At 46.2% G+C, this 12,729-nt stretch overlaps 1 protein-coding gene across 3 annotated transcripts in view; it reads left to right on the top strand.

Annotated features, from left to right (window-relative positions):
- Positions 1 to 12,729, top strand: part of cacna1ha (calcium channel, voltage-dependent, T type, alpha 1H subunit a) — a 96,933-nt gene that overhangs the window by 58,082 nt on the left and 26,122 nt on the right. For 2 of the 3 annotated variants that reach the window (XM_068578195.1, XM_068578194.1), the window contains exons 8-12: positions 4,587 to 4,679; positions 5,754 to 5,992; positions 6,859 to 7,364; positions 10,120 to 10,325; positions 10,505 to 10,699. In XM_068578195.1, coding sequence (XP_068434296.1) covers positions 4,587 to 4,679; positions 5,754 to 5,992; positions 6,859 to 7,364; positions 10,120 to 10,325; positions 10,505 to 10,699 — 1,239 coding nt within the window. The remainder of the gene's footprint in view (positions 1 to 4,586; positions 4,680 to 5,753; positions 5,993 to 6,858; positions 7,365 to 10,119; positions 10,326 to 10,504; positions 10,700 to 12,729) is intronic. The other variant, XM_068578198.1, reaches the window with a different exon arrangement.

Here is a 12,729-nt window from a genome sequence, read left to right as displayed (position 1 = left end):
TTAGTTAGTTGTAGCAAGTGTTAGCTAGTTGTAGTTCTAACAAGTTAGTTAGTTGTAGCAAGTGTTAGCTAGTTGTAGTTCTAACAAGCCAGTTGTAGTTCTAACAAGCTAGTTGTAGTTCTAACAAGTGTTAGTTAGTTGTAGTATAGTGTTATTTTTTTTGTTCCCAAAAAAACACTATACTACTGATCATACATGTGCACACACACACACACACACACACACACACACACACACACACACACACACACACACACACACACACACACACACATTGACATAGTTGTTCTGATTCAGTTTTTTCAAACTGAACCTTATTAGAAAGTTATTTGTCTTCCTTTATAATAAAGTATTTCTTACTGAAAAGAAAGAAAAAACAGGAAACTCTCAACGTCTCATTGACATTCGGTTACATTCATGCAGAAAATTATGCAAAATAATGGACGAATAGAGGGTTTGAGAGCGTTTTCAGCAGAACACAACATGTCTGACGGGACTGTACGCTCGTGCTGAAGAGGCTTCACGGTCTGTGGACGCCGCTGTTGGACAAGATGATCCTGATGCTCATGCCTCAGCTAAAGGTTTTAAAACGGAGTTAAAATGATGTTCTACGACAAACACAAACTCAAGTATTAGTCATGAACAACAACACAAAAAGGCCCCTTTTTACAAATCCCTGCACGCCGTCCGTCGGAGCGCACGTATCATGATATCACCTCCACACGCTGCTTTTTTTTTTTTTTTTAAAGGTCTTATTTCCTGTGGCTGATTCCAGCTCCCCGGGGGAAACCGCGGTCGGGCTTTTCCTTATCGCCGACTTAGTGCTCACACCGTCTGTGCTGTTGTGATACGAATTCCCTCGTAATAGATCCTCCCGCTGAGAGATGAGCCCCTGTGTCTAATAGACTCTGACTTGCGCAACATGACTTTCTCAAAGAGAGTCTTACCTTCAAATTACCCCCACAAAAAAAGTGAAGACACACAAACACACACAAACACACACATCGACATGTTTTATATCCATGGTAGGTACTCACAACTTCCCGTGTGTGTGTGTGTGTGTGGTCTCAGCTCGCGATTAGAGGCTTAAAAGATTTTCCCTTCTCTTTTCCGAGGGTTTAGCGAGCATCACTTTGAGTCTTAGATGAGATGAGATAAGTAGTTATTTTTTTTGAGCCAGGTATCTGATGGGATGTGATGTGTGCATTTAACGAAAAATAGATGAGGCGGTAGATGCAATGGAAGATTGGAGCCGTCGTGCGCACCAGATACCGATCTGAAGCTGCAGCTTCCTGCAGACGGTGTGAACCTACAAGCCGGCGTCTCCACTGCATGTAAATTACACAGCACGCAGCATCAACACAACATATTAGAATTATATGTTCTTATTTCTCTATAAAGGAAGTTTTCCACCCCGTCGGACCCCAATCTTTACCTTTTTTCCCCGTATTCAGGTAGTGTTATCAACCCCAAATGAGTTCTAATACTTGTGTTATTTTATATCTTTTTTTCAGAATGTAAGTATTTTTTTATTTTAGTGTTTTTTTTAAACATATTTCATAACATCAATCATGATTCTGAACAAGATTTTAAAAGAAAAAACATGTATATTCTCACAAGCGTCACTATGGAGGCCCATTTCCGCCACAAAGAAGTCATAATTATGACAAAAAAAGTATGACATGAAAAAAATATAATTATGACAGAAAAAAAAGTTGACAAAAAAAAAATCTAAATTATGAGATAGTAGTAAGTTGATGGCCTAATTATTATTTTTTTTTGTCATGACTTTTTTTTGTTGTTGTCATAATTATGACTTCTTTTGACAACTTTTTTTTATTTGTTGTTGTTGTCATTATGATTTTTATGTTGACTTTTTTCCTCAAAATTATGACTTTTTTTTTTGTCGACTTTTTAAAGTGTTTTTTTCATAATTATAATTTTTTTTGGTCATAAATTGGCTTCCATGGGGTCACAGCATCGTAGCACTTTAAATAAAGTTAATGAACCTTGTAGTTGTGGAGAATATTAAGTTTACGTTTAAAAAAAAAGCAACTTTGAAAGTCAGGCTGGCCTGATAGAGACGATGTGGTGACGAGTGGAGGGAAACGAGAGCATGAACGACGAGTAAAAGAGAAAGAAAATGAGAGAACAGAAGCGATTGAGATGGAAACAGTGGGAGAAGGTTAGAAAGTTAGTGATGGAGGAGGCGTCTCTGGTGCTGCATGTTAAATGAGCTGCATTCCCTCAGTATCTGTAAACATGAAGAGCATGAATTAAACATTCCTGCGCCGGGTTCGTGGAAAACATTTCAGCCCGACTCGGGTCGCCCCGCAGACGACAACAAGCTGTTAGGGCGTCCCGGCGGAGCGGCGGGCGCCACGCGAGCGCACGAGGACTTATACGGGTTTTCACGGCAGGATGTCAGTCGCACCCGGTCCTGACCCGCCGAGTCAGGAGCAGACGGACTGAGCCGGGACAGCAGCGCCAGGGGAGCTGACGAGGGAGGCAGGGAGGCAGGGAGGGAGGGAGGGAGGGAGGGAGGGAGGGAGGGAGAGTGTAGAGGAGAGAGAGGAAGGATGACAGGAATAATAACTTTATTCATGGAGAACCTTTTGAATACGTTTCAGAAGCGCTTTGACAGACAAGGAAGCAAACACAAGACAATTATTATGAAAGAAAGTGAGGCCCAAGATTAACTCACATACAATAAATTAAAAATATATATATATATATATATTTAAAAATTAAAAAATAAATAAAATGAAAACAATATATTTTTTTTAAAACTGTGTATATATATATATATATATATATATATATATATATAAATGTAAAAATATATTTTATTAAAAATATGAATATATATATATATATATATATATATATATATGTATATAATAAAAAATCTAAAATATTAAGAAAAATAAAATAAATAAAATAAATAAATAATAAAATACACTTTTATACATTTTATAAATGTTTAGGATTTTGTAAAATAGAATAATTTCTAGAATAAAATAATTTTGTAAAATAATAATAATATCAATAATATGAAAAATAAAATAAAGCATTCCCACCTGCGACGACGCTACATAAAACCAGTCTGTAAAAATTGGTTTTCAGACGTGACTGAAGAGGCCGGCGGCGGGAGCTCGAGTCGAGATGAGGCTCAAAGGATGACGCGTGAAGGCGCCTCAGGGTCACGGCGCCGCGTTCCCGTCAGGTTATCGGCTATCGGCCTCGTGCGCGTGTTTGTTCTGCGAGCTCGTCCTCGGGGTCCAACGACAACGCGTTGATCAAGTCGTTCCCCGACGACAGCCGGCAGCTCAGAACTCCCCCGCCGCAGCGCGTCATTAGTATGTGCTGCAGGACGCCGTCTCTGACCTACAAGGCGGGTCCGGAGCCAGCGATCCGGGGTGGGCTCGGGGGTCGGGCGGGTGATTTGTTCGGCTCCCTCGCCGGCTGAGTCCTCTCTTAAATCACACCGAGGTCACAGGAGACGCTCGCCGGACGGTGTCGTTAACCTCCTACGAGATGAAGAGTCACAGCGACGAGCTGCTCCACACTGGAGGACTGGCTGGAGGACTGTTTGGTTTTCTAGCTGTCCGGTTATCATCATCATCATCATCATCATCATCATCACCAGACTCAGTTTGGTGACTGGATATCTGTGCCAACAAGTTTCTATAAAGATGAACGTCTACCTGGTTTAGCTCAGGAATGAGAATCCTCTGCTCTTTGGATAATCTGGTGCAAAGGAGAACCTTCCAGCAGAGAGCGGCTTGTGTGTGTGTGTGTGTGTGTGTGTGTGTGTGTGTGTGTGTGTGTGTGTGTGTGTGTGTGTGTGTGTGTGTGTGTGTGTGTGCGTGTCTGTGTCTGTTTTTTATTCTTTCACACTGGTTATTGACAAAAACACTCTTTGGGAGACTTTTGCGTCGACCAATTTGCTTTTTGTCCAGGTCACATGTGCGTGTGTGTGTGTGTTAGTGTGTGTTTGAATGTGCGCGCGTGTGTGTGTATGATGTGCATTTGTGGTGTCGGTTTAAGGTAGCTTTATGTGTGACTCTTTATGGATGCACAGGTACGGCGTACACACGGCTGTAGGACTTGGCGTGTGTGTGTGTGTGTGTGTGTGTGTGTGCGTACTTGCTCCGCTAAACGTCGGGGTGCGAGCGTGTCATCGGCTCGGCTTAGCTGAGCCTCCGCTTGCAGGTCTCAGCATCTCAGCCGCTCATTAGCATAGTGGCTACATGAAAGGGCTGCGTCAGTCCCCTGACACACACACACACACACACACACACACACACACACACACACATGGGAGAGGTTGCAGGGACACCACAGGCTTTCTTCTGAGGAACAGCCATTAAAAACTGAATTGCAAATGTTCTGCATCTGACCGCTGTGTACTTTGAGTGTGTTTGTGTGTGTGTGTGTGTGCATGCGTGGGTTGTGTTTGTCGCATGTTTTTGAAGAGGATGAAATGCTTCGGGAGAGTGTGTGTGTGTATTTTTCTCTTCTACTTTCCTTCCGTTCATTATAATGCAGCGTGTGTCTCTGTGTCTTCTTGTCCCCACCACCAGGTCATCACTCTGGAGGGATGGGTAGATATCATGTACTATGTCATGGACGCTCACTCCTTCTACAATTTTATATATTTTATACTGCTCATTATCGTAAGTACCGCCTTGTTTTGTTATTTCCTGATATTTTAATGTGTTAACGACGTCTAAAAAAGCAAAACTTTTGATTGCGTCTGAATTGTGCACCGAGCAAAAAAACCAGTGCAGCATTTATTAAACCCATTAAAGCTGCTTCAACGATGACTTGCTGCAGCTTTTTAAATCCACTTGGCTTTGCTTGTGCAGCCTCCAGACATCAGTAGAGGCCAGTTATGCACATGCACTATGCGCATAGAGTTATGTTCTATTTAAATCTACTATTTTGCAACTTTCACAATCTGAAAAGCAGATTTATTTAAGCTCCTTTTTTTTTTTTTTTTTTTTTTACAGCTCTTCATATTCTGCAGCACGTGTAACATTTTGCTGCTCAAAGATATTTTTTTCTGTTTTCTGTTCTTGCATTTTGCTCCACTCCAACCTTTTCCAGACTTCTTATCGGGCATAATTTGCCCGAATTATTCTGTTGTTGGGCTTTTCAAAGAGAGAGAGAGAGAGAGAGAGAGAAAGAGAGAGAGGAATATTTCACAATGCTGCATGCCTGTCGTTTGATGTAAAAGTGCTGTTTACGCCCAAAAATGTGGGCAGAGAAGAAGAAGAAGAAGAGAAAGAGATGGAGAGAGAAGGGACTGGAGGAAAGGCCGAAAGAAGAACAAAGTTATTCATCTAGAAAGCGAAAGAGACGGAAGTTAAGATGAATGAGAATGTCAGAGAGAAGAATTTTGGAGAAAAGCGCTCATCTAATTTCCAATCTGTCTTCCCGCAACACACAGTAATGGCCTTTTTAAAAAGACATTACTTACAAGAATGGAGGGATATTTCTCACTTCCTGTCCGGGCCAGCTCACCAGCGCGTGATTTAGATCTCAATATTTCTAAAGCAAAGGATAAAAAGTGTGTGTTTGATCATGTGAATAATGCATGAGCTCTAATATGGCTCCTTGTTGACACAGAGGGCTTTGAACACCTTGATGAGGTGGAAAGTCAACTGAATATAAAGCACATTGTGTGACGATGCTGCAGCTTCATCTCTCTCTCTCTCCCTCGGCCCCTCCCCCCTCCTCCCGTCCAGGTGGGCTCTTTCTTCATGATCAACTTGTGCCTCGTGGTCATCGCCACCCAGTTCTCCGAGACGAAGCAGCGGGAGAACGCCCTGATGCGGGAGCAGCGCGCCCGCTACATGTCCAACGACTCCACGCTGGCCAGCTACAGCGAGCCGGGCTCGTGCTACGAGGAGATGCTACGCTACATCAGCCACCTCTATCGCAAGTTCACGCGCAGGCTGCAGAGGATATACTCCGGGTGGCACAGGTCAGCGCACAAGGGAGGCGTCAGGCAGTCGGGGTTTTTTCCGGGGGGACTTTTCTGTGATGCTTTTATCGAGCACGACTGTCAGGAATGTCAGAGAGAAATTGCTTTTTGGAAATTGTTATCTCACTTTTGCCTCCAGGATGAATAAATCAGGACTTTCCTCAGCGGTTTACTGTATTGGCCGGTCCGCTCGTGTCGCTTTGCAGCGCTGTATGAGTCCTTATAGGACGAGCGTCTCTATAATATTGTGTCTGAGAGCTTTGGTAGTTTTGTAACTCACAGAATTACACGATGCACAGCCGCAAAAATGATATAGAGCCACATCTCTAGGGATGCATTCAGATACAAACACACAGATATAGACACTATTTAGCATCAGTAACGCATGAGTGAACACTTAATTCATCATTTATAAAGCATCGTTCCAACATGAACACTCATTAGTATAAATAAACACAGTTATTCATGTTTTATTTGTGATTAATAAGATTTAATATAATGCGTTTCATGATTGGGTTTTCATACTTTATAACTGAAGGATTCCCCATGTGTAAATGAAGTATTAAGTATTGCAAACCAATTATTACGGACTCATAGATGATGCACTGATGGTTAACATGCGCTTTATCAGAAGTTACTTCTCATTAGTTATGTTAAATATGTTCTGTGACCTCATCTAAAGTGAGGACTAGCTTCATAAGCTAGCCTCGAAGCTAACAAAAGTCTCAGTTATCTTTTCAACAAAAAAACGGAAACTGACACAAAGTGATGAAGAACATCAACAGTTATTTATATTCTATAAACCCTCTCTCTCTATCCATGTTCAGTTATTCATAATTGTGAATAATTTACTGTCTCCTGTCCAGTAAAAGGCGCAAAAAGGTGAATCCCAACGGCAGCGGCGGCGGCAGTAACGGCGGGGGCAACGGGCACGGCTCCAGCCGGGGCGGCGGCCTGGGCCCCGGCAGCGCCTTGTGGCTGAGGCCGATCCACAACCTCCTGCAGCACCACCAGCACCAGCACTGCCGCCTCAGCAACGGGGGGCAGCACACGGCGGCGGCGGCGGCGGCGGACGGGGAGGCGGGAGGCGAGGAGGCGCTGGAGATGAAGTCGCTGCCGGTGCGGCGGGGGAGCGCCGCCGCCGCCGCCGCCGGCGGGAACGGCCATGGCGGGGAGGACCAGGGCGGCATGGGGGCGCTGCTGGGCCGGCTGAACGGGGGCATGAACTACCCGACCATCCTGCCGTCCTTCGTGTGCAGCTACAGCAGCAAGACGCCGCCGCCGCACTGCAAGCAGAGCGGCCCGGAGCCGCAGAACCACCCGGAGCACACGGAGACGCTCAACAAGCTCTACCAGCTCATGGGGCAGCACAGTGAGACACACACACACACACACACACACACACACACACACACACACACACACACACACAGGGAGACACACACACAGGAACACACACACACACAGTGAGACACACACACAGGAACACACGCACACACAGTGAGACACACACACAGGAACACACGCACACACAGGCAGGCACACACGCACGCACAATCACACACACACACAGGCTGACACGCACACACTAACGCACAAACGTCTACACACTCACATACAGGTACACACAACCACACGCTAATATACACACAAGCACTCACACACTCACACAGACACACGCTAACGCACATACACTCGCGCACACACACACACACACTCTCATACACTTACACACACACATACACACACTCTCAAACACCCACACAGACACACACACACACACACACAAGAACATACACACACTCATACACCCACACAGACACACACACACACTCTCATACACCCACACAGACACACACACACACACACACAAGAACATACACACACTCATACACCCACACAGACACATACACACACACACACACACACACACACACACACACACACACACACACACACACACACACACACACACTCTCATACACACACACACAGACACATACACACACACAGACACATACACACACACACTCATACACACACACACACACACACACTCTTCTGACATTTAAAGAGCGTAGACAGCAGCTAAACGTCTGGAGTTTTTTCATCATATTTTTCGTCGCTCTTGAATCAGTATTTCGGTGACCGAGTCGTCCTGACGACTCGAGTCTCATAACAACTAAACAACTAAACAAAGCCGTCAAACAAACCCGAAAAAATGCTCCAAGATGTTAAATAAATCACCTGAGGGCAGATCCTCCGTCCAATGAATCATTATTTAATTTCCCTAAATGTCTTCTTGCTGCTGCCACAACCGCCCGTCCCTCTGTTGATGAATACATAAAGTACACACTCTACCCTGAAAGGCCTGATGGTCACATTCATCTTCTTGGTGGAGCAATAATTTTCACATAATTCTCTTTATCTTTAACTTCAATTTCTGGTCATCTTCCCGTGTTTGACCCGAGGTAACCTCATCTGCTCCGCACACAACATGCGATTAAAACGGCACTTAGAGACGTCTGACAGGAAATCCATGTGCCGAGCGCCTCCGTCATCGGTCCAGTGAGGTGGATGAAGGGGGAGGAGGTGGGAGAGGAGGAGGAGGAGGAGGAGGAAGAGGAAGGAGGGACGTAAACAAAGACGCAAGCAAAGCATCGTTATCTGCAGTTAAGAAGCGACGTGAAGCATGAACGAGGGAGAAACAAAACGATAATGTCGCGCTGGAAAATAAAGAAGCAGCAGACGTATGCTGCACTCGTACGTTCTGTCCTAATGGAGAGAGATCGCTAAACACACACACACACACACACCGATTACACACTGCCGGCCCCCGACGCTCCGAACATAATTAAGCGCACATAAATCAGTTCCTCCGCTGCATGGGAGGGGGAAGATTTACAGCGCGACACATGATGAATACAGGAAAGACGGCGGCGCCGTGTCGAGCGCGTCGAGAGAAGAATGTGGACGTGTGATGGAGGTCGCACGGTTTAAACGCCTCTGAAGGCCAAATGAAGGAATGAAAAGTCTCAAGTCGGACACGTCTGTGTCTGGAGTCCCCAAGCGGTCGCTCTCAGCTTGGTCACATGACTTCGTCTCGGCCAAACCGTGCGACCTCAGAGAGATGTTTTTGGTTCAAAGGCCCCTTTTTGTGCCGACCTCGGGAATATTTTGAAATTTTGAAAAAATTTTGGGCGGCAAAACAACCTGTTAAGAGTCAGAGTCAGAACATTTTGAAGCCTCAAAAGTTAATTTTTTGAGATCGTAAGAGACGATGAAATGCGACGGCAACTTCTCACAACTTCTTCTTTCATTTGATTCATTTTTTAATGACTGGATTAGACGGCGTTGTAATCAGTTCAGCTAAAGCCGCTAACAGGATGTAGCTCAGTAAGCTCCTGCTGAGTCGCTGCACAAAGCGTCTCGTTTAATACAATGTGCAGTCGATATAGAAATGCTTTGTGGTATGAAGGTAGATTTGTGTCTTTTTTACTCGAGCAAATTTCTTGTTTCCATAAATTGCTCTAAAAAAAAAAAAAAAATTTTGCTCTCAGAAAAAATTGCTCTTAAAAACAAAATTGTAACTTTTTGGATTGAGAGAGCAGTTTTTTTGAGAGCAATTTTTTTAATTTTTTTTTATTTTTTTTAGAGCAACTTTTTTTGGAGAGCGTTTATTTATTTTTCATTTTATTTATTTATTTTTTTAGACCAATTTTTTTTTGAGAGTTTTTTTTTTTAGACAATTTTTTAAAAAATTGAGAGCAAAAATTTGGAGATAATTTAATTACAAACAAGAAATTTGCTGTGGTAAAAAAGACACAAATCTACCTTCATATTATGAGAGAAATGAGCTTAAAACACATGCAAGGGTGTGTCTCCTTTTACTTTAGCGGTTGTTGAAAATCAGTCAAATGCAGATAATCCAGCGGAGGACAGTTGTGTTATAATCTGTACATCTCAACAGTCAAGGAAAGTAACTTACGACATGTCTGACTTCCTCAGTGAAGCTGAAGAGACAACAGCGGCGCACAAGGCCAGCTGGAAGAAAAACAATGTCTGACCCCGTTCTCCCCCTTTTCTCCCCCATTTCCCTCCCTCCTGCCCCCTCCCCCTCCCTCCAGGCCGCCAGAGGCTGCTGTACCAGCTGGCGGGCGTGGTGCCCAGCCCTCTGCTCCTGGAGCTGCTCAGCTGCCCGCTGTGCGCCCGCAGCCTGGAGACCCTGGAGCTGGAGCTGGGAGACCTGGAGGGAGGCCGGGGAGAGGCGGACGGACTGCACGACTTCCCCCAGGTCAGACCGCACGGGGCCGCACTAGTGACGATGATGATGGTAAACAGTGAGGGCGAAGGGCGTGTGTGTGTGTGTGTGTGTGGGCGGTGACGAGGAGTTATGAACAAGGCGACATTTGAAGAGATAAACAATAATTGCTGAATAAAAGTATCTCAATCGCACATTTGACTGACTCCCCCCCCCCCCCCCCCCCCCCTATCCACGTCTTGGCTCTGAAGGGCGGCGATCTGAGAGGCGGGCGAGGTCGGTGCCGGCGGCGAGGGGTCGCGGCGTGCAGGAACGGCGTGGTGGCGGCCTGGGTGGGCTTCAGGGACCGGCTGAAGAGGATCGTGGAGAGCAAATACTTCAACCGGGGGATCATGATCGCCATCCTGGTCAACACGCTGAGCATGGGCATCGAGTACCACAAGCAGGTGAGCGGCCCGCACCCGGCAGAGGGAAACCGGCAGGTCGACGGGTGTGTGTGTGTGTGTGTGTGTGTGAGTGGGGGAGGACACTACACAACCTTTAAGACTCGTAGCGTTACGGCAAAATGGATTCTTGTGCGAGCTCACGGCCCCTCCTTTCCCTTCTCTGGCTCTGCTCGCCTCCCTCTCCTCCAATTCCCTCTCCAGGGAATGAGTGTGTGTGTGTGTGTGTTTCTATCCTTGTGGTATAAACACAAGAAGCGACTGGGAGAGCCATGGCCTTATTGGGCCAATAACACACACACACATTCACGCTTACACACACACGCAGACTGAAGTGTTGCGTAAGAGTTCCTCCTCCCCTCACTACTCATCATCCTCCTTGTGTGACACCTATAGCCAAACTTTGTGTGTGTGTGTGTGTGTGTTTAGAGGGGTTTCAATGTGGGAGGCCTAGTGTGTGTGTGTGTGTGTCTGTGTGTCTTCAGGGCAAGGTCACATGTAATCACAGCTCACTTGAAGCGTCTTCCTGCCGGCATTGACCCCCCTCGTTTCCTTCTGATTGATCGCCGGGTCGCAGCAGACGTAAATCACGAGGGAGAAGCCGACGATTAATATTATTATTGATGGATGGGGAAACGGAGACGGCTTCTTTTCCCCTCCGCTCACCTGCATCCTCCACCCTCCAGCGTGAACCTTCTCCTCTGACCTCGTGACCTCGTGACCTCGTGGCGCCTTCAGCCAGAAGTGGAACCAGGATTCAGAGTTGATTCAGTTTGACGTTCGAACGTCAAAGAATGAAACCAGAGGAGTGTTGCTGCGTTTTATTCGTGGTCCGAGCAGGCGGCCCTTCAGAGTGTGTTCCCTTTGTTTCTTATTTCTACTTCTTCTGATTGTTATGACTTTATGCAACAGGAATTTTTCTATATTCCTGTTAAAAAGCGCAAAGGCCAAAGGTCACCAACGTTGGCGGTTGGGTTGCAAACGGCTTCACTTGGAGTAAAAAGTGTCTACACACACTCACACTCTCACATACACACACTCAAACACTCACATACACACGCTCACACACTGTGTGTGTGTGCGTGTGTGTGTGTTGTGTAGTATGGCGCCCTCTATCTGTGATCATGATCCTCAGTTGTTATTTTTTTTCTTTAGTATCGTACGTTTTTTAAATGAAGCTACTTGACGGTACCAACATAAATATCACGTTTAATCATAATCATGAACGTGGACAGTTTTATTTTCATTCAGACACACACACACACACACACACACACGCACACACGTCACATAATTTACTTTATAATTGTGAAAAGAAACCCACCCTTCATGCATAAATCTCCTCCATTTCCGCTCCATCCATCATATTTATTTGCATAACGGCAGCAGCAGTGAGCACACGGCGGCACTGCATGCGTCCTGCAGGGCAGCGGTGCATGCGTCCTGCAGGGCAGCACTGCATGCGTCCTGCAGGGCGGCGCTGCATGCGTCCTGCAGGGCGGCACTGCATGCGTCCTGCAGGGCGGCGGTGCATGCGTCCTGCAGGACGCTGGCGGTGCATGCGTCCTGCAGGGCGGCGGTGCATGCGTCCTGCAGGGCGGCGCTGCATGCGTCCTGCAGGGCGGCACTGCATGCGTCCTGCAGGGCGGCGCTGCATGCGTCCTGCAGGGCAGCGGTGCATGCGTCCTGCAGGGTGGCGCTGCACGCGTCTTGCAGGACGCTGGCGGTGCAGAGCGACCCGGGCCGCAGGACGTCAGCGGTGTTCACAGATTCGTGGTCTTGGCTGGTTTTCATTGGCCCACGGGGCTCTGAGTCCTGTCGCTGTTGTTGCTCCGCCACATGAAAGACTCACAATTAGTTTTAATGAGACGGCCGTGCGTGACAAGAAAATGAAATTCTGGGATCACACGCTGAAGGGGCTTTACAGAGGCACACTGTAGAGTATGTGAATATATAATTTAGAGCCATTCCTCCATCCGGGGATCATGATTGTTGTTTGTTTTTGTGACTATCAGGATATACGGCATTGAAGA

Source organism: Clinocottus analis, unplaced genomic scaffold (assembly GCF_023055335.1).
Source record: "Clinocottus analis isolate CAN_PGR_092001 unplaced genomic scaffold, fCliAna1.0.p SCAF_16, whole genome shotgun sequence".
Taxonomy (NCBI): domain Eukaryota; kingdom Metazoa; phylum Chordata; class Actinopteri; order Perciformes; family Cottidae; genus Clinocottus; species Clinocottus analis.
This window is presented reverse-complemented; position numbering and strand designations above follow the sequence as displayed.